The 22,151-nt window shown below is 36.5% G+C and overlaps 1 protein-coding gene across 16 annotated transcripts in view; it reads right to left on the bottom strand.

Annotated features, from left to right (window-relative positions):
* The window catches only part of COL21A1 (collagen type XXI alpha 1 chain), a 227,203-nt gene that overhangs the window by 74,876 nt on the left and 130,176 nt on the right, over positions 1-22,151 (bottom strand). For 15 of the 16 annotated variants that reach the window (XM_041725133.1, XM_041725150.1, XM_041725142.1 and 12 more), the window contains 7 exons: positions 20,980-21,148; positions 20,669-20,885; positions 17,941-18,114; positions 16,828-16,905; positions 15,033-15,041; positions 14,638-14,721; positions 6,835-6,897 (listed from right to left, as the gene is read on the bottom strand). In XM_041725133.1, the coding sequence (XP_041581067.1) occupies positions 6,835-6,897; positions 14,638-14,721; positions 15,033-15,041; positions 16,828-16,905; positions 17,941-18,114; positions 20,669-20,885; positions 20,980-21,148 (794 nt within the window). Of the gene's footprint in view, positions 1-6,834; positions 6,898-14,637; positions 14,722-15,032; positions 15,042-16,827; positions 16,906-17,940; positions 18,115-20,668; positions 20,886-20,979; positions 21,149-22,151 lie in introns of those variants that run through there. The other variant, XM_041725228.1, reaches the window with a different exon arrangement.

Genomic DNA, 22,151 nt, shown 5'->3' with positions numbered 1-22,151 from the left:
TATGAGCCATACACTTTGTTGGATTGAATTTCACTATTTTAGGATAGCCATTCTCCAAGTTCACTAAATCTTTTTGGATCTCCATGTACCCCAAGTGCCAAAATAAATTCCAACAGTGAAATCAAGAATTAAAAATTCTTAAAAATTATAATAAAGTAAATGAACAGAGTAATACTAAAAAAATAGAACACTGGAAGAAATAACAAAACATTTAATTGTGAAAAAATTTACATTGCTAAAAATTAAAAACAAAACTATACACCAAATAAATAACTAGAAGAAACATTTGCAACATATATGTCAAAAGATTAATTCTCTTAATGCATAGGAAGCTCTTACTAATCATCAACCTGCAAAATACTACCACTCCTAGAGAAAATGCGTAAAGGAAAAGAAAGGACACTTTACAAAAAGGGAACTCACTCTGGATGTCGGATTTCTATATTCAACTATCACTTAAACTTTCTACTTGAACAGGGGCCCCTGACTGGCTCAGTCAGTGAAGTATGTGACCCTTGATCTTGAGGTTGTGGATTCAAGCCCCATATAGGGTGCAGAGACTACTTAAAAATAAAAAAAATCTTTAAAAAAATTCTACTTTTCATCTGAGAAAAATTTAACATATATCCTAAAACAAACTCTTGACTTCCCTTGCCCAAGTTTTTCTTTACATCCTTCCACATCTCACTAGAGTCTCCTTTGACTTCTCTCCTACAAACTCATGTAGTATATATCATCAAATCCTGTCAGCAATAATTTCAAGATACCCCCCCACCCCGAAAGTCAGTAAGCTCTCCTCACCTCACTACTTACCATCCTGATATTAGCTGCCATCATTTTGCTCCTAGATTATTATTCCAAGAGCCTCCAGACTGATCTCCTTGGCTTTTGCCCTCACTGACCTAAACTCTATTCTAAACTCAGAAGTTAAAATTTTTTAATTTTTTAAAAAATAAGTTATATCACATTAATCCTCTACTCAAGACCCCTCAGTGGCTCCTGAGTTCACTCCAACTAAAAGCCAAAGTCATCACAATGGCCTAAAGAACTCTACTCAATCTCCCCTCTTTTCTCCCTCCTATCTACACAGCTTGGTCTCCTACTAACATGCTCCACCCCTCTCTGTTTGTGGTTTGATAAAATCATGTAACTTTGAAATTCCCCATCTGTGCTATCACTTCTGTAAGATTTAACCCTCCTAAGAAGTCTAGGCATGCTCTGGAATCTCTAGACTAGACAGGGGTACACTGAGGACGGCAGGGACAAAGAGGAGTACTGCATCATGGACTACGGCCCATTGACCAATCTACTCTTCTCTCTATGGGTAGCAGTGTGGTATCAGTCTTCCTAGGTCAACTAAGGCCAGTGATACAGAAAACCACCTCCAAAATCTGACAGGTTTAATCTAGCCTATCTTTCTCTTTTAGTAAATACAATAGCTTTCATGGAATCTTAGAAAATTAGCACTGGAGAGAATGTGGGCCTCATCTGGCACCATCTCTCATTTTCCAGACAAAGAAACTGAGACCCACAAAAGCAAAACAACTTTTAAAAGCAATGCTCTGCATGGGCAGAACAACCCCAGTTCTCTCTGACAACCAGCTAGGGTTTTGGTTCCAGTAAAGTACTTTAGTTCATAAAGAGTAATTAAATAGGGGATCCCTGGGTGGCGCAGCGGTTTGGCGCCTGCCTTTGGCCCAGGGCGCGATCCTGGAGATCGTGGATCGAATCCCACGTCGGGCTCCGGGTGCATGGAGCCTGCTTCTCCCTCTGCCTGTGTCTCTGCCTCTCTATCTCTCTGTGACTATCATAAATAAATAAAAATTTAAAAAAAAGAGTAATTAAATAATGACAGAAAACAGAAACAAGCACTACAAAAATATAAACTTCTACAAAATCATAAAATAGTCTATTATATGTTTTCATATATGGCCTTCATTTTAAAAAAAATCAATGTTATAGAGTATGATGCCTTTATTAATAATACTTTTCCAAATTACCTAGTGGGATATATAAATATTTCCCCTGCTTCTCTTTCTATAATGATAGAATAGTGAAACAGTAATACGCTCAGACAGTGCTGATAGAAATCATTTAGCTGATAGACAAATGAGAAAGGAGAGGAAGAATTTGAAAATAGCTCTTTAATTTTGTTTGAAGGCATTTTCCTTATGAAAATTAGTATTTCTCCAGAGTGGAATAATTTCCTATTTAAAGCTTCAGTTGACTTGGCCTGGTTATAATGTGAAAGAGATTCAAACTGCTTATTGAAGGGGATTGCACAGAACCAAATCCAAACAAAGCAGAATTCCCTTCGAATTGTTCCATCCAAGTTTCCTTGGTCCAGATGGCTTCAATCGCCAGCCAGAGACTCCACCCACACCTTCCCACTCCCGCTGTGCACTGGCCCTGGACACACGCTAATGACCCTCAGCTGTTCTGGCTCCTAGACTCACTTTCTCTTCCTGCCTGGCCACCCAACCTCCTATCTCCTACAGAGAGAAAGAAACAGAGGGAAAGGGAGACATTTAGGAAAAGAGTCATACCTTTGGGTAAATAGGATTTGCATTAGTGAATCAGTTTCTTATTGCTGCTGTAACAAATTATCCCAAACATAATGGCTTACAACAATATATACTTATATTCTGGAGGTCAGAAATCCAACCTGCTTTTAGGGACCTAAATTCATGATGTCAGTGGGGCTACATTCGTTCTAAAGGTTCTAGAGGAAGATGTGTTCCTTCTCCTTCCACCAGCTTCTGGATGCTGATGATATGCCTTGGCTCATGGCCACCTCATCCTGATCTCTGCTTCTGTCATCACACCTCCTCCTCTGACTTGGACACTCCTGCCTCCCTGCTGTAAGGATCCTTGTGATTATGCTGGGCCACTCAGATAAATTTCTGCCTGCATCTCAAGATTCTTGATTTAATCATATACACAAAGTTCCTAATCTAACATATTCACAGGTCTTAAGATTAGGATGTGGACATTATGATGTTTGTTCTTTCTCTCACATCAGATAGTACCCAATATCATCTAACATCTAATATCAGGTACTACATAGCTATTCCTATGTCTATACATAAAATCACACACACAAACACATATACATGTACGGAATAGGATGAGATAACAAGTCCATTATAGCTGAAATAAGAGTCATAGAGTAATATCCATGATTACTGCATCAGGCTTATTACAACTAATTTATAGTACTTTGTTATGGCAAAATATTTAAAAAGAAGGAAAAAAAAAAGCAAACTAGAAATGATGGCCTATGAAGGGCTTGCTCACCACTCACCTCCATATACTGCCCAGGACTTTTCACCACAGAAAAAAACAAAAGCCTAATTTAGTAGTACCATCAGAGGAGCTCTATGTCCTTATGAGGTGCCAGCAGATGACATTTCAGTATATCAAGTGTATCTGCTTTGGAGTAGGACAGTCCCCTAGCTGCCAATAACAGACAAAGCAGGTCTCAGGAAAGAAGTCTTCAGGAAGAGGAGGGGACATGTTTATAAAACTCCTCCCACCCACTGTGATCAGGAGAAAACTTACACAGGGCCTGGGGTAGTGTTCAGTAGGAGGAAGGAGGTGCAGTGAGGGAATGCGACCAAGTCACAAGGCACTTTAAAGTAAGAAAAGGATGGGATATAAGGAACCACAAGGAAATGTTGGCATGTAACAGGAGTTAAGGATAATAGCAAAGGTGTTAGGTTTAGAACCTCTTTGTTTCATTCAATTCAAATAGAAGCAGTCTGATAAATTTTTCATCTTTTCTCCCACAAATCACTACCTGGCCACTTCTGTATTTATCAGCTTGGCCTACTCCACATAAAGGTTCAACTGTCCATACTGTACCAATGTCCTCCCACCTACCTAAGGATTTTCTTCCTGCAAATATCCCTTATCTCCCAAATCAGTGATTTTTTTCTCCTTCTGCCTCATTTTCATCATCATAAAAACATGTTGTAACATATCCAATCTTTTAAAAGACCTTTTTATTCCACATCCTAAATATGCAACTGCTCCACTTATCTGATCCTCATTCTACCCTTCCGAAAAAGCTTCTATATTCAGTCATCATTTTATCTCACACTCTCTCTTGAGCCCATTTCAATTCAGCTTTTGTACCCACCCTCCCTAATCCCCATTTATCAAGAGCCTCCCTACCTCCATATAGCAAATCCAATGTTCTAGGCATAGAGCTCACTTTTCTCAACATCTTAGCAACAATGACACAATTGAGCACTCCCTTCTTGAAATGCTTTCTTCACCTCGCTTTCAGGATGCCACTCTCTCCTGGTTTTCCTCCCACTTCACCAGTCTTTCTTTCCCAATTTCCTTGGCTGCACCATTGCCCTTTTTTCCCTCTAAAGACAGCCCAAGGTTTGGTCTACTGCCCCCTTCCTTTCTCCATTTGTCTGTGGTCCACTCTCTAAATGATCTCATCCACTCTGGTGGCTTCGGAAAGATAAATCTACATTGCTAACAAGTCCCAACTGTGTATTTTCATTCTCAAACACATCCCTGAACTCAAGATTCCTCTCTCCAGCATCCTAGGAAACAACAAGACATACTCCCCCCACTGCAGTCCGGCTCAGTGTGCTGTTCACACAAAGATCCTCCAAGTCTTCCCTGATTCATGCCTCACATCTAATTTGACACCAATTCTGACCAGCTTTACATTAAAAAAATAATCCAGAATATGACCACATATCTTCCCTTTTACCATATAGCTCTAGTCCAAGCCATGTTTATTTCTTCTTTAGAACCCTGAAATAGGGATGCCAGGTGGCTCAGTGGTTGAGCATCTGCCTTTGGCTCAGGTCGTGATCCTGGGGTCCTGGGATTGAGTCCCACAATGGATTCCCCTCTGCCTGCTTCTCCCTCTACGTCTCTCATAAATAAAATCTTAAAAAAAAAAAACCTGAAATAACCTCCCACATGATCTCCTGCTTCCACTCTTGCCCTACTCGAATGGAACAGAAATTCCTCAAATCGAATCGAAAATACTCGAATCAAATCAAAAAAACTTGATTCAAATCGAAAATACTCAAATGGAATAGAAAATCCTCAAATCCATTCCAAAATACTCGAATCGAATCGAAAATACCCAAATTCAATAGAAAATAATCTACTCTCCACTTGGTATTTGTCTTTATCTTTCTAAAATATAATCCAAGTCAAGTCACTTCCTATCTCAAAATTCCCAAATGCATTGCCATGTAGAATGTACATGGAGAATGCAGTCAGGTGGGTCAGTTGAGCAGCACTGCCCCAATCACCCAGCAGCTCCTTAGCTCTCTACAGCTTTGTTTGGTCATCATCTTGAAACCTCTGCAGGCTCCCTTCTTTGACAGTCTCTCTCTAGAGAGGTTCATCTGTATATTTAACGCTTTTCCCACACAACACTAGTATAAAAGGCCACAGCACATCACTACTTCTTCAAAAGTTGGCTGTATTTTCAAATTAAATTTGTCAGCAAACCTCTCTCAGAGACTAACAAGCTCTTGTATCATGATGGTTGGGGTACTGATGGTTTAACATTGGGCTGTGTTTCCCTTATTCTTTAAACATTACTGGCTCACAATACAAACCTTCCCATCCTTCATGGCAAGAGATTAATGTCTCATGATAAAGAAAATCTCTTAGAGGCACCTGGGTGATTCAGTCAGTTAAGTATCCAACTCTTGATTTCAGCTCAGATCATGATCCCAGGATTGTGAGATCAAGCCCTGTGTCCAGCTCCATGCTGGGTATGGAGCTTGCTTAAGATTCTCTCCCTCCGTCAGCACCCCTTCACTTTCACTCTTAAGAAAGGAGTCTCTTAGAAAATACTTTTTTGGTGACAATTATTTAACATTTAAAGTCAAATTCCTAATGTTTACTTTTATGAACATGTTGAGAACTGAACTACCTGAAAATATCTGCCTAGAATGCTTTAAGTGCATTTGCTTTAAGTTTTCTTAATTCAAAAATGTTCCTAAATTTCTCTTGAAACTTAGAGTATATTATTTTTTTCAGATTATAAGTATATTCTAGTGCATATATATCCTTAAGAAATATCTCTTTTAAAAAGATTTTTAACTTGAAAACTTCCACAATGTGAAGGGAAAAGATTTCTGAAACTAGCTATTCATTGGTACTTACTGGACAACTTTTTAAATGTAACAAAGATGCATGCAATTTTCAAGTATTTCACCTATGAAGTGACTAGAATGCTGATTCTGTTGACCAAGCCAGGCTTAACGTTCCTCTCCTCTTAACTAAACTTCAGGCAGGCTTCTTCCTGATTCTCAGCCCCTGTCTCCCTTTTCTTATTTACTCTAGATAATTTGTAATTATAAATTCTTTCTCTGACCCTTTGAATGGCAAACCTTTTTAAAAGCTTCTTATCAGTTTTACAACTAGCATAGAATGTGTTTCTCAAGGACCTAGGAGCCATCTCTCTGAAATATAACCATCTAGAAAGTCAAGTACCCAGATCTTCCAGTCTCTGTGGGATGGCAGTACCCTAACTTTGATGATTGCCAACTAGCAAATACAGATGGCCTAATCACAGAGCAAAACATCTGCCAAAGTCAGGGTAACTCAATTTGCTCTATACCATTTATCAACTGGCTAAAGTCCTCCAGTACTTTTCCACTAGCTCATCCCAACACTCAAGGGCTCTCCCTTTTCTTTGTTACAGTGAGTAGAGTTCAATTTCTCTCCCTATTACAGTAGTCTTAAGTAAAGTCTTCCTTGCCTATTTAACTTTGCCCAGTGCAATTTCTACTTTGACATCATAATCCCAGTACTGGAGATGACTAAGCTTTCAGTACTCACAGGCTTACCATCTTGACCAGATTGTCCAGGGTAGCCAGGGTTCCCAGGCTGTCCAGGTTCACCCTAGAAAGGAAAAGAACTTCTCAATACAAAACCAACCACACTGCGGTTGTCAGAGCCCTTTTAAGTTTCAAGCCAATTCCATTATTTGTAGCTCTTTGTATTTTTAAAAAACAAAACAAAACAAAAAACAGACATCCCAAAATAGGGTTAGAAAAATAATGGCATATTTTAAATGCCCACATTACCAAATAAAGACTTTTTCTTACGTAAAATTTTCAATGATTTATCTCTGTGAGCATACCAGGTATAACAACTACTTTTCACCAATGAAAATGTCAGTACTTATGGCAGGATACATTTTTAGAATTCTGAACAAACTGAAGTGTTACAGCAAATACGGTCTCAGTAATAGCCATCTTTCCTTCATAATTCTATTCTATTTAGATTTAATTCTACTTTAAATGTTAAACTACCAATATCAATGACCTATGATATAACAATTCAATTTTCAATTATCTCTTTTTTTAAAAAAAAAGTCCACAGGCTATACGATCTTACACATAGGACTCAAGTTTAAACCTGCATAATGGTCATTTCTTTTAGTCCAATGTGTCTCTTTGACTATATTTATAACCTTATTTTAATGTTAAAATTTTAAAATCTAAATATTTATATGAGAGAGAGGCCCAAACCAAACAACTTTGCCCAACTTCCATAGTCCTTGAACACATGTAATACCTAAAGAAATGAACAAATGACCTTTGTTTCCACAAACCAAGGATATCCAAAGAACATTATTCCATGACATGACAATGAGCCCAGGCACAATCTATGGAATTCTAGTATGTTGCCCAATGGCCAGTACTGACCATTTGGATGGTTACCACCCATGAAAAAAGCAATGAAAGCAACATTATTTGTGAGGTGAGGGTTTTGTATAATTTAATTATAAAACTACTTCACAATTAATATCATATTAATCTATTGCTGAGTCCACGAGAGCCACATGGGACATCTTGCTTAAAAACATGAAGTCTCAGTGATCAGTATCAGTAAACTTCTGCACAGAGACCAGGCAACTTATTTCAGCTCAATAATTCATTATTTATATCAAGAAATTATTCACACAGGACCCCAAAAATTGTAAGTTAACTGAACACCAATACTAAGTGTACTTTCACAGAGCCAAATTTGCAGGTCTGAAATACTACCTCAGGTGACTGGCTAGAGAGATTAGTTCCTGAAACATAAAATGGTAAATAGAAAGAACTATGTGAACTCCATTAAGTGGCCAATGAAGGAGGGATGGGCTTTTTACTTAGGAGCTGCCCAAGAGACATAGCATGAGGAAAGGCTGAGAAGAATGGAAATGTCATTTTTAAAAGAGATGAAGAATAACTGTAAATCCAGGGAGAAAAATAATGCTGAAACATGTCATGTCTCACTGAAGATACTGAATTTATAATCTTAACCTAAGAACTTCCACTGTTAGCCTGGCATTAAGGAGTAACATTCTGGTTCTCAAGGCAGTTAGAGTTTTTTTGAGAGGATCACCTTAATCTCTAGCCTCTCTGCCATCCTTTATCCATGTTCAAATTAGACTTGCTATCTTTCAACAAATTCTATCACTTTTTTTCCTCCTGGTGAGAAGTTTTTCTTCCTTTTCCAATAAAGAATCAATTACTCCTTTTTTCCTGGATGCCTTTTTCTCTTGAAACGCTAGAGCAGCTCCTATCACTGATCTTTTATTAAGTAGAGTTTTCTCAGTTTTCCCTTGATTTATCTTCATTTATCATTTGGACTGAAATTTCCTGAAAACAGGGTCTTTATATTCTCTTTTTTAGGGGATGAGGAAGGCTGACAATGCTGGGTACAAGCAGGGATTCAATAAATATTTGCCGACTGATTTATTTTAAATCAAATTTCCTGCTAGTGACCCCCTTTACTTGCAAAGTATTAATTATCAGCAAAACCTAAGATATCAAAAGGATCTGAGAGGGTTTATCCTCTATTATGATATTATGATTATGAGACGGTTTATCCTCTATTATGCTGGAATTACACCTTTGGTACAAGATACAAGGTTTGTGTTTTAACACTGCATAAAAGTAGGAAATGTTGGGCCAGCGGGATCAGGGGGGATCAGGAGGCACCAACAAAATGGTGGTGGATCCTCCACCTTGTTACCCCCACCTCAGAACTTTCCCACCACCAGCAGACCACCCAAGGACACATCATCAGGGGGAGACAGGACCTATGCAGGAAACCTGAACCACACCTTACCCAGATCCCATATAAGGGCATAAGCAGTTTATCACCCCTTACAGACACAACCCCTTACCCCTCCCCATTTAAAAAGCTCACAGGTACTCCCTTTGGGGCGATTTCTCTGCCCAACTTCCCGCTTTCTCCCTCCCCTGCAGGCCATAGAACCTCGCCTGAGAGTGAGGGTGCATCCCATTAAAAGCTTGCCTCCACCAATTTTTGCCTGGCCTATTTCATTTCACTACCAATCAGATTAAACCTGATAGAAAACATATTAACAACATTTTAAATAAATAAAAACTAAGTTTCCAAGACAGAAAAAATCATACACAAGATAAATCCAATGTGACTTCAAAAGGATCATAACACTGGTGAACAGGCTCAAGAGGGAAAATAATCTCATTTGCAGGTTCTATTATTGCTGGTAGATGTTACTGGTTATTTTTACTATTGTCCTACTAATTAGCAAAAACTCAGGAAGGTTTGATGTTGTTTCCATACAATTGGGAAAATAAAGTAAGACACTAATTTTGGAGAGAAGACCAATCAAAATAAAAATTCAATTTGTATTACTGTGATAAAAGCTAATGCTCATGTCCACAATAGCCAAACTGTGGAAGGAGCCTCGGTGTCCATCGAAAGATGAATGGATAAAGAAGATGTGGTTTATGTATACAATGGAATATTACTCGGCCATTAGAAATGACAAATACCCACCATTTGCTTCAACGTGGATGGAACGGGAGGGTATTATGCTGAGTGAAGTCAGTCAGTTGGAGAAGAACAAACATATGGTCTCATTCGTTTGGGGAATATAAAAAATAGTGAAAGGGAATAAAGGGGAAAGGAGAAAAAATGAGTGGGAAATATCCGAGAGGGCGACAAAACATGAGAGACTCCTAACTCTGGGAAACGAACCAGGGGTGGTGGAAGGGGAGGTGGGCGGGGGGATGGGGTGACTGGGTGACAGGCACTGAGAAGGGCACTTGACGGGATGAGCACTGGGTGTTATATGTTGGCAAATCGAACTCCAATAAAAAATATACAAAAAAATAAAAAAAAGCTAATGCTCAATCTTTATTGTTTATTGTATGCTAAGCACTGCCATAAAAGATCTACATATGCTAAATTACATAATTCTCATAATAATCCCAGGCAGCAAGTGATTTTATTATTCCCATTTTTTTATATAGGAAAAATGAGGCCCCTATATAGGAAAACCGAGGCCCAGAAGGTTAGGTCACTTGCTCAAGGTCCCACAGCAGTAGTGGAGATGGCACTTGAACTCAGCCAATTCAGTTCCAGAGTCCACACTCCTGCACACTACAACCCTGCCCACATTAAAATGCATATACTGATTAGAACCAGACCTGGGGACTGTTAGCAAATTTAACAGAGAAAATAATTTCCAAATACATTAAATGAGACATAGGCCCTATTATTGTACAACTGTGACTAAATTCCCAATCCACTTTCTGCTAATTTAGTTGAAACATTTCCACATTTTGAATTTTAAAAAAACTATGTGTTCAGCCGAAAAGCAATACTTACTTATGTTGAATTGAACTCATGCCACAGGATTTTTGAGTTGTTGACAGGAGTGGAAATGTCATGGACTAAGCTAAAACATCTCTGAATATGGCCTCTCAAGTAGTGTAAATATGAATAATCAGAGTAAGAAACATTTGTGCTTGCAAGAGCAAGCTAATATCTGCAATTGCTCATCTGAAACAAATGTCTTTGGAACTCTCCAGCTAAGCCCAATTCCCAAGTGTTCAAGCCCTCTTCTCAAAACTCCTTGTGCTTCATGCTACCCTCTGCAGGAGTAACTGACCTAAGACCTATTCTTAGGTCTTGCCTAAACACAACCTCTTCCCTCCCTCAAAATTCAAACACCCACTCTCTCAGGCTAGAAGGAATCCACTTAGTCTGGGAAAATTAACATAAAAATGTGAATGCCCAGTGGCCCCTGAAATTTTCCAAAGGCTTTTGTATTTAACCAGAGGTTACTTTGATAGCCTGAATGAATCTCTAATGGTAGTATCTTGAGGGTGAAGCAAAGGACATCAACAGAGATACAGTTGCAGAGAGAGTGGCATTTCAGAGAAAAGGATTAGTGAGAAATTGTTCCTTCTGGGACACCTGTGTGGCTCAGCGGTTAAGCATCTGCCTTCAGCTCAAGACATGATCCTGGAGTCCCAGAATCGAGTCCCACATCAGGCTCCCTGCATGAAGCCTGCTTCTCCCTCTGCCTATGTATCTGCCTCTCTCTCTCATTGTCTCTCATGAATAAATCAATAAAATCTTTAAAAAAATAGAAATTGTTCCTTCCTAAAAAAAGAAAAATGCCTTCTTTCCACTTCTGAAATAAAAGATCTAACACCAAGGTTAGAACAAATGTGAGTAGCTTGTTTCCACAAATGTTCCTAGGATGACTAAAGTGGGGGAAGAAGCTGCCATTTGCCAGCAAAGGTCTTTTGAAAGGGGAGTTGGTAAATCCAGGGAATTGCCTGGATCTTGCATGTCACAACAAAGGCATCCCATATAGGTTAACCGGAAAGAGAGGTGAATCATTTTTTCTATGATTTCATGATTCATTAAATAAAAAAACCATTACCATTAAGCACTGTGTCAGACACTGGAAACCCAAAGGAGAACTTAATTTGTATTAACCTTCATTGTGAAGTGCGTGCATATAAAATTATTCCAACAGATTTATTAATTTGATCACTCCCTCTGTTTGACATTAGGGATACAAAATGAATTAACTATTCTTCAAGGAACTCATAATCCAGGAATGAATATATATTTTTTTTCTATGCTTATTGTAGAGTTACAATGCCATGTTAAGTCTATGTATAGGATACCATCATTAACTTGACCTCGTTTTCCCATAGGGTTGTCACATCTTTTGGAAACAGAGAATTTTAAATCAATGATTTTATTTTTGAATAAGCTCTGACCCAACCATCCATAGGAATTTCTCCTGTTTCAGTCTGAGGACTTGACTCTCAGCTCCCAGATCTCTATTTCTGGCTAATAGGAAGACTAGATCTATTCTTCCCAGGTAACGCTTTTTGATGGACATCCGCAAAACTTTCCAGAGAACGTCTAATAAAAATGGCCAATAAATCTCAGTTGGATCTATAGGAAAATTGCTTCATCTGTTTTAGTTTCAGTTCTGTTAATCTAATTAAAACCCTGTTAATTCCCCAAGCCAGAGATTCTCTAAAGGAAATAAAACTCAGAGGGTTGCTAGGGATTCTGTTTTTCACATAAAGGTCCCTGATGTGGGTAAGGAACCACCTCCAGGGGAAAGAGCACTAAAAAGATGGAAGAGTGTGTGTGTGTTCCTGTCCTCTGGCCAGATTTTCTGAAGAAAATGGAAAGCAGATCAAGAAGGCACGCCAATTTGAAGATTGGTGGAAAACTGCAATTTCACTTAAAGTGGTAGGTGGCAATAGCATGAGATTATGACTAAGAAAAGAAAATGAGGAACACATTAAACTTGGCAATACTGGGTATCAGAAGCCTTAATCAGATAAGACAAAGGGTGTGCTTAAAATCTGCTGTAGGAACATACATGAACATACAAGACACCTAACAGACCACTAATAAAGGTTCAGAAAACATCAGAGGTATCTGATGCCTCACAAAAGTGGACAGCCCTTTAGAGACCCTGGGGGTGGCCTGAACTTCCTTGGGAGTCAGAAAAGCACTGGGGCCTTTGAGAGATCAGACATTATGCAAATTTGATTTCTGTATTATATCTCTCACAGATTAAATCATTTTATGTATAATAGTCCAAGTTGAATAAGCTATATATATATGTGTGTGTGTGTGTGTGTGTGTGTGTGTGTGTGTGCGTGTGTGTATATGTTTTAAAAAGAAGTCTGCTGGTAGATCATACCAAGTTGTTTTACAAGGTATATTCTCCTAGGAGTATCCTATCCTAAAGGTATTTCTCCTTTATGTAAAAGCACCCAAAATAACATGTAATTACTCTATAAAGAACAAAGAACACCTGGATTAACTTTCCTAAATGCAATATAAAAATAGTTTATAAGAGTAAATTGATTATAATATACTAAAGTCAAATTCTAAGCCAAATAGATTTACTGCGAATGAAATAGTGAATGTACACTTTTATTTCTTAAATTACATTTCTTTCTTGATTTTGATGCTAAGTCTGAAACAGGCCATGAGCTATCACATAAAAATGGACAGAAGAAACATGAATGAAAGGTAGGAAGAAATAAATTATCTTAGATGACCAGTTTAAAAGCTAAAATTTTCATAGTGACTGAAACACTAAGGAAATTCCACCTAAATGAACTTTATAATTCATATTTCAAAATTCATGTTAACAAAAATTAATAATTATTGCTTGGTCACCTCAAGCAATAAATGATTATGTAAAATACTCTTTTTGGTTAGGACATCATACCTGCTTCCAAGTTAGACATTATTTTTATTTAAATGATATTTTAAGATAGTATTAAATGAATAAGATTTAGGGGCGCCCCAGGTGGCTTGGTCGGTTAAGTGAATGACTTGATTTTGGCTCAGGTCATGATCTCAGGGTCATGAGATCAAGTCCTATGTTGGGCTGAGTGCTCTAGCATGGAGCCTGCTTAAGATTTTCTCTCTCCCTCTCCCTTCCCCACCACTATCCTGGCTCATGCGTACTCTCTCTCTCTCTCAAATAAATAAATCAGTCTTTTTTTAAAAAATGAACAAGATTCATGTATAGTAGACAAATCACTTAACATCTCAGTATCAGGCTGGGTCTAAGTGACTCTGCAATAAGTATCAATTTAAAAACAGTCATTCATATTTAATGGCATAGAAATATATTCAGACTATTTCATTATATACCAAGTAACTAGTTATAAAATGGTATGCACACCATGGTTCCAATCATATAAAAATGTATACACAAATATGTAAATGTTTATATACACATACCCACAAAATATATACATACAAATTAATCTATGCAACTGGAACATGTACACATATGAACATGACTAATGAACATACTCCCCAAAGTAATTATTACATGATTAAGTACAATTAAAAAATATATATGCCTCTATCTTTAGAATTAGACTTCAAAAATAACATTGAAGTCAACTTTAATATTTCTACTTTATTTTTCTATCTGAAAATCATTTTGACAAACTAAGGATTTAGAACATATCTCAACAAACACGGTTTCTTCATCTGTTACAAGGTTGTAAGGAAGTATCTTTCTGGGAATCTGGCAGCAATGTTTGGGGGGAAACAGACAAACCAGAAAAGGAACTAATAACACTCTCTCACTTTACTGTGGGCCAGGGGTGTCAGTTCTAGGTTCAAAGGCAAGTACAGAATGGAATACCCTTTAAAAAAAAAAATCACTAAAACTCAGCTTTTAAACTATTCTAAGGCATCACGTAGAAATTTCACAACAGGGTCAATGGCGACTAGGAATTTTGTGCATTTGCTTGGCTCTTGTGTGTTTTTTAAAAAAGAGCATTAGGCATTACTCACCTTGGGACCCTGCAGTCCTGGTTTTCCCGGAGGACAAACACAGGGAGCTGGAGTTGAGCCAACATCACTGGGACCATTAAGGCACTACAGAGAAATAATGGAAATAAACAACAAACACGGAAAGCCACACAAACATGCATGTGTACACAGGTACGTGCATGTGTCTGCACATACACGTGAAACGATAAAGATGTCCCACATCTACTTTCCGATTTGATTTAGCACAATCCGGTAAGACATTCTGAATCACAAAAAAAGCTATGAAAACTAAATATACTCAAACTACGTAAAAATGAGTTCTGTTTGTGTAATGTACTTACCAGTTAATGGAAAGAAGCTAAACAGTCCAACAAGACAAATACTACCTTAAGGAGAATAATAGTTTCCAGGCCTACCTCGCCATTCTGAAAGAAAAACAATGAATGTGTTTTAAAAGATGCTTTAAATTTCTAAATTATCTACCTAATTTATAGATATTTCATTGCCCAGGTTCTAGATACATGAACTATCAAAACCAGCAAGAGCTAACCATTTATGTGCAATTCTCCTAAAAAAAAGACATTGATACACATTATGACGACATTTACTGTAGGATAAAGGACATGAACAATGATGAAGAGAAGAACAAGGAAATGGAAATGCCAAAGCTGCTTGGTATAATGGCCACCCAGGAGCAAAAATAACCCACGGTGAGTTTTGTACACTCTCTTGAACTTTCTGGAAATCTTTTAAAAACCAGTAGAAAAAGCCAAAACACATCTAAGAAAGTCACAAATTTCATGCATTAAATTTTCTGCATATTACTTTAGGAGACCTCCTCACTAAACAATTTGCTTCTTACTAAATACCTGATCTTATATAGGTTAATAATCCAAACAATAACAAATTAGATCACAAAATGAGAACATGGGACTAAAGATGGAAAAGTTAACAAGCTACATGCAGTCACACCTAAGAGTAAGGAAGGAGACATAAAAACACAAAAAAAGTAATGTGAGAACTCAAACTCTACCATCTAATCCTGTTTTTAGGATGTAGGAGGGTAATGCTCACATCATAACATTGATGCAGAAATATCAATACATACATACAGCATATAAAATGGACTCTCAGAATGTAATAATGTATTAATACTTTTAGGAGTTTAGAGATCTGTATTTCAAGTTATAAGTATCTGAAATAAAAGTTCTAGTGTTTAAACAACTACCTCTCTAAAACACCAAGAATGAATCATCTCTAAAATGTTCCATGGTTGATATTATTATAGAACCCTTAAATGCATTGCTCTACATCCTCAAGGTTTCAGTACATGTGGATTTGTAGGTTATTCAGTTTGATAGGAAAAAAGATGGTAGTATGACTTTATAAACTAAAAGAACTATGGCGTGAACTCAAATGTCCCTGGGAATTCACACCGCAAAAAGTTGTACGATGTTCTACCCTTTTTGCCTTACAAAAATATACCTTTCTTTTTCTGTCCAAGGGAAAAAGGATCATGATCACACACACACACACACCCTGCAAGCACACATATATAATCAGACTCTAACATTTTAGCTTTTAATTTTTTCCTTCTAACATTTTAAGATTCTAACATTTTCCTTCTAACATCTCTAACACTTTAGCTTTTAATTTTATCCTTCTTTGATTAATTAATCAAAATGGCTACATAAATAGAAAGTTTCTTATATCCTAAAAATACAAGAAAATCTTCTTTAGGAAACAAGAACCAAAAGAAACCTATATATTCATAATAGTTTGAGAAAATGTGCTGGTGGACAGGAAAATGAATCATTTCCTGCTCTTTAGAATGGTGCTATGTAGGGTATTCTGTCCACATATTTAATTAAGTAAGCATAGAAATGTATTTTACACTCCAGATATTCAAACAAGAATTCTACGTTTTTCTAGAGCAGGTCCAGCCCTGCTTCATTTGAATACCAGAAACATCACACTGAGGTATGAAAACACATTTCCTTGTACTCTTCCATTCACACTTGCACACTGATAACATTATTCTTTTATTTCAATTATGAACCTCAAAATATGTCTTAATCATTGTAACTTTATTTGCACTGACAATTAACAAATTAATTCTGCATATCAAATGAAGGCTCACATATTATCTTTTATTTATTGCTCCTAAAGTACTGAAGCAACACTTGAGGAAAAACAATCTATGCTACTCACAAATCCAGGAATCTCGCATGCTGTCTCTCGGTTGTTCTGTTCTGGGTCACAGTAGATTCGCAACTTCTGGACATCAAACTAGGACATAAACCCCATCAAGTTAAAATTGAGGCCCAAGGTAACTGTGTAATAAGAATGACCCAACTACATCAGCAGTCATGTAAGGTTTAAATCGTAGCACTTAGCTAAATATTAGCAATACTAAATTTGAATACCTAACATACAGTTTAAAGATGTGATGCATTCACATAAGGAAATATGGAAATAGGGTCATAAGGAAAACCCTAGCACCAAAAACAAACCTCTAATTTCCTTCAGGAACACATTGGAGCTTTTTTAGCATCTCTGTATCAAGCGCTAGTCTAAAGAGCATTTCCTAGGACACTTACAAGCCTTCCCAGGCTTTCTGCATGTATCCTAAATCTCTACATTTCTGATTACAAAAAAATTTAGTTGCTGGCATGGAGTGTTGTGTGATGAGTAGTCCAAGTACCTATTGCTATTTAAATATTTACTACATTCTGACATGTAACATTAAAATATAGAAACCATGTGTATAATTTGAACATGTAATCTTCCCTTGATAGAAAGTGGTAAAGCACACCTCTTCAAATAACGGATTGTTCAAGAAATGGCTTTTTATAACACATTTCTCAATCCACAGATAGATACTCCAGTTTTTAAAAATATCAAAAAAGTAACAGCTTTGTTTAAGAAGTAAATCCTGAAATTCATTAATCTGATTGTAACCTCACAGCTGCAGAGAAATTTTATAGCTCCCAACTCAAAGCTCTAATCACATTCTCTTTTTCAAGTTCATTATTTAATCTATGCTTCTCCTGGGTAATATGAAATTAATGTTTCATATGAATGTAGAATTCTACCCTGAACCCAGGGGAACATTTTTCTAAGAATTCCTACAAAATCTATTAAGTCTAATTTTGCATTTTCATACACACAAACACACAATTCCACTTATAAACTGACCATTTTTATTAACTTAAAGGAATCAATAATTCAGTTAACTACTTAATTAAATGTGATAAATACTATCACAAAAGACAGCAAAAGCTCACTTTATATAATGAAAAAAGCTAATCATTACTTATCCACCTGAACGGTTTCTTCTTTCCCAGAATACTTTCCAATTTGAGTTTGCCCACTGATGAAGATCCCTAAAACTGGATGTAAGGGCTTGTTTTCAATTTGTTGATCATCAATATACAGAGTTACATCTTGTTCTGTTACTAAGAGACGAATTTGATGCCAGCCTTCATCAAATAATGTCTATAGGAAGAAAGTAGGGAAGATTCATAAAATTCCTAACAATCTTTCATTTTCTTTGTTCCCATTCCTTTGCAGCCAACCATAAATCCACACTACACAGACTGGTTGTGTTATATACTAATTCACCTTGACCCAAGTTGGGTCTCAAATTCTAGCCACCAATTAATTTATGAAGTCTTACTTTGCATTATAGATCCATTATATGTAAGTTTATGTGTCAATTACTGAAGCAATTCTCAAGGTCACAAAAAAGTTCTTAACCTCTGAATCTAAATGGCTTCTCCCATTCCTCATCCTATTTACTCCATTGCAACTTTAGATCCTCAACTAGTCCATCTTAGTTTCCTCTTTCAACTCCATGACTCAAACCATCTTGATCATTTCTTCTTCTTCAATTGGTCATTCTCTATTTCTTTGAGGGCTCCTCTTTTTCACCTGCCTTTTTTTTTGTTTTAGATTTTTATTTATTTATTCATGAGAGACAGAGAGAGAGAGAGAGAGAGAGAGAGAGAGAGAGGCAGAGACACAGGCAGAGAGAGAAGCAGGCTCCACTCAGGGAGCCTGATGCAGGACTCAATCCCAGGACTCCAGGATCACGCCCTGGGCAAAAGGCAGGCGCTAAATTGCTGAGCCACCTAGGGATCCCCCTTCACCTGCCTTTTGATGAGGTCATAACTGACAGATCTATCATTGACCTTTTTCATTCTCCCTTTTGATTATGTCAACCATTCCTATAGGTCAATCATTACTTCTATGGAATAACTCTCATATCTACAACAGCCTGGACCTCTCTTCTACATATGGGATCTATAATTTTTAATACTGGCTAGTATAGTTTTACCAGGATATTTCACAGTTAGCCTGAGGGAGAGTATAGCAAAATGAACTTGAACTATCCCCAAAGCTTTCTTCCTCTCAGTTTCCCTGGGAAAATAATATCCTAACTTTCTAAATTGCAACAAGTGTCTTTACCTCTTGCCCTTCCCTCAGCTGAAATAATAACCAGATGCAAAGTTCTACCAAATATGTCTCTTAAATATGACTCAAATTCACTTCACTATTCCCATTCTCATTACCATAGTTTATGCTCAAGTATATCTTGCTTTATCTGAATAATTTTAAAACATATCTCTAATTCTTCCCTAAGCCATCCTTAATACCTCACTATAATTAATCTCTCTCACTACCATTCTGTCAGAGAAGATGCCACATCTTATTAATCTCTAGATTCCCAGGATCTAGCCCATTTCCAGGACAGAGATGAAGTATTTTTTATGAAATAAAAAGGAGAAGAGAAGAGAGAGCTGCTTTGACCATGACACATCTATGATTCCAAGACTTTTTGATGGAATCCTATCATCCACTGAACAAAGTCCAAAACCCTTTGTATGATTGCCAGGTTCCCACAAATTGAATTCATACTTTGTTAGCTCTTTCTTTCATGCATCTTATACTTCAAACACAGGGGATATCACTTTCTATTTTTTAAATTAAAACCCTGCATTTTACCACACAGGAATACTCAATACTGAACCACTGACTTACATGTCCTTAGCTCTCTTCATCAAAATTCTGTATGTTCTTCAAGGTCTAGTCCAAAATGCATCTCATTATAAGACTTGCCTGCATTTTGTGTTAGAATATACTTTTCCCTTTACATTCCTCTAACATTTTGTACTTCTAGTAGATATCAGAGGTCTTCAATCTTCCATTATAAATAAGTTGGTTCCTTGAAGGTGTGAAACATGCCTTACTCATTTGTGATTTCTTATAGAACCTAGCATATTGACTTTAATAAAAATGGCAGCCAAATTTTTAAAAAATTTAATTTGCTTACAATGAAGAAATTGAACAGATGGCATAATTTCATATATAACCTTGTATACTTCCTAAATTATACAATATACTGTTAGACTATCATAATTATAATGAGTACCAAAACTTAGCTATTTTTATCGTTGTATCTGTATTCTGAACACATCTGACTTGGAAAATACACCTTTTTTTTGGTTTATCAATTTTGTTAAATAGAGGTTCTTTTGGGGAAACAAAACATTTTCCTAATAAATGTGAATTCTGCACTCATTATCTACCTGTATGTAAGGTTCTAACAAATGTCTTTATCTCAGTACTTTGTAGGGCATGGCAGTGTAAGATGGGACCAACATGAGTCTGAGATAGATGAGACTTAACTTCAGTTTCTGATGTCACCATTTAATAGCTGTATTACTTTGAGATGGAACTTAATACCCTTGAAACTTTTTTTGGTCTGTACAATGAGAACAGTAGCTTCTTCCTTGGGTGATTATTACAATTAAATGTTCTTGACATCCATCTAGTAGCAAGTACTCAAAAAAATGTGAGTTCCCCCACTCCTTAATTCCACCTAAGAAACAATTTTCCTTCATTTGTTGCTCTTATTCAGTAAAGCAACACTAAACTATGAAGTCAGTATCTTTTCAGCCATGTTAAAATTATGAACTCTTCCTCCAACACACAAATCTGGTGGTGATTCCCCATGAATATCATCATAATCATAGCCAAGCATCTTTACCTTAACTTGAGGGTCAACGAAGGTGACCACTTGTGAGCCATTAATCATGCTGGTTGTTGTAAATAGTAAATTTTTATCCACACCATTTAAAGTAACTGCTATTTGTGGCCTTCCATCAATGGTTAAAATTCTCCATAAATCCCACATTTTCTTGACTTTAAATCTCTGAGTGGAGACAAATACATATGATGGAGGAAGACCTTCTGGGAAAACATTGCTAGAAAAAGAAGAATATGCATAAGCTTTAGGAATTCTCAGCATGTCTAGAGACATAACAACAACAAAAAGGTGTATCAACACATAATGTATACCTTGTGAATTCTGATAAGTCAACTTTTGATGTTACTTCATATCCTTTTATCTTTGTTGGTGAAAGCAGGATTCTTTTCTTAACCTTTTTCTTTACACCCAAGCCTAAAAGAATATCAAACCCTTTCTCATCGCGAGCTGCCACTGGAATTCGTGTTGGACAGACAGATTCTATAAATCCAGAGCAAAAGCAGTAAACATTGATTAATCATGGATTTCTTCAGTAAGAAAATGAGAAATATTAGAGAAAATAATTATAAAAAATATATATGCACACAAATGGATATAAATGCCTTTTCTGAAAAAATGTGCAGGAGTATCTCTGGCACTTAAAGTCTCAAATGTCATTTTTCCTCCTAACAGCGGATAAAGTAAAACAGAAAGAAATATATATACTTTATATATATAAACAGACTACTTTAAGAATACTATGCTAACGTCTATAAATCACTGTTTGAATGAAGGGCAACCTAATACCTGAGAGGGGATAGGAGAACACTGGAATGGCATTGACAATTCTAATCTAATAGTTGCTATTAATTAGTCACATGGCTTTGCATAACTCCTAAATTTCTTGGATCTAAGAGAAGAAATCTAAGATCTCTTTCTTGAATTCCCAGCATTTGAGGGGTAAAAAAAAAATGTCTTATTCTTGATATCCTCTCCAGTTTTATCAGTTGAAAATTCTACAGTTCAAACATCATTGGTTCTATTTACTCTGGAAAAAACTGTAGGTCTTTTCTGTTCATGAAAGTTCTCAAAATGGGCCTATTATCTTTGATTAATTATATCATATTAATCATATTTTCATATTTATAAATAAAGATTATTTCCTTAAGAAGAATTGTTAAGATTTGTATTATATAGTCATCTATATAAATTATAAAAATATGGTATGCTTTTAACCTGCTGGGAAACTAATATCTGAAATTATGTGGAAAATTTTATATGGTTGAAATGCTATTAAGCTGTTAAACTGTAGAAATGTTGCAATATTTTCAGATTCTTCCAAGGCCCTCATATAAAATAAACATTGAGCATGACTGCTTATATTTTATAGAGCAGCTAACAAAATAAAAAAAGAACAAACTCCACTAACCTTCTTTAAGATAATCACTCTCTTATACAACATTAAGAAGGAAAAGCATCATATTTATAATTCAATAAAAAGTAA

This window comes from Vulpes lagopus, chromosome 1 (genome assembly GCF_018345385.1).
Source record: "Vulpes lagopus strain Blue_001 chromosome 1, ASM1834538v1, whole genome shotgun sequence".
In the NCBI taxonomy this organism is placed as follows: Eukaryota; Metazoa; Chordata; class Mammalia; order Carnivora; family Canidae; genus Vulpes; species Vulpes lagopus.
Note: the sequence above shows the minus strand (reverse complement) of the source record. Positions and strands in the feature narration are given on the sequence as shown.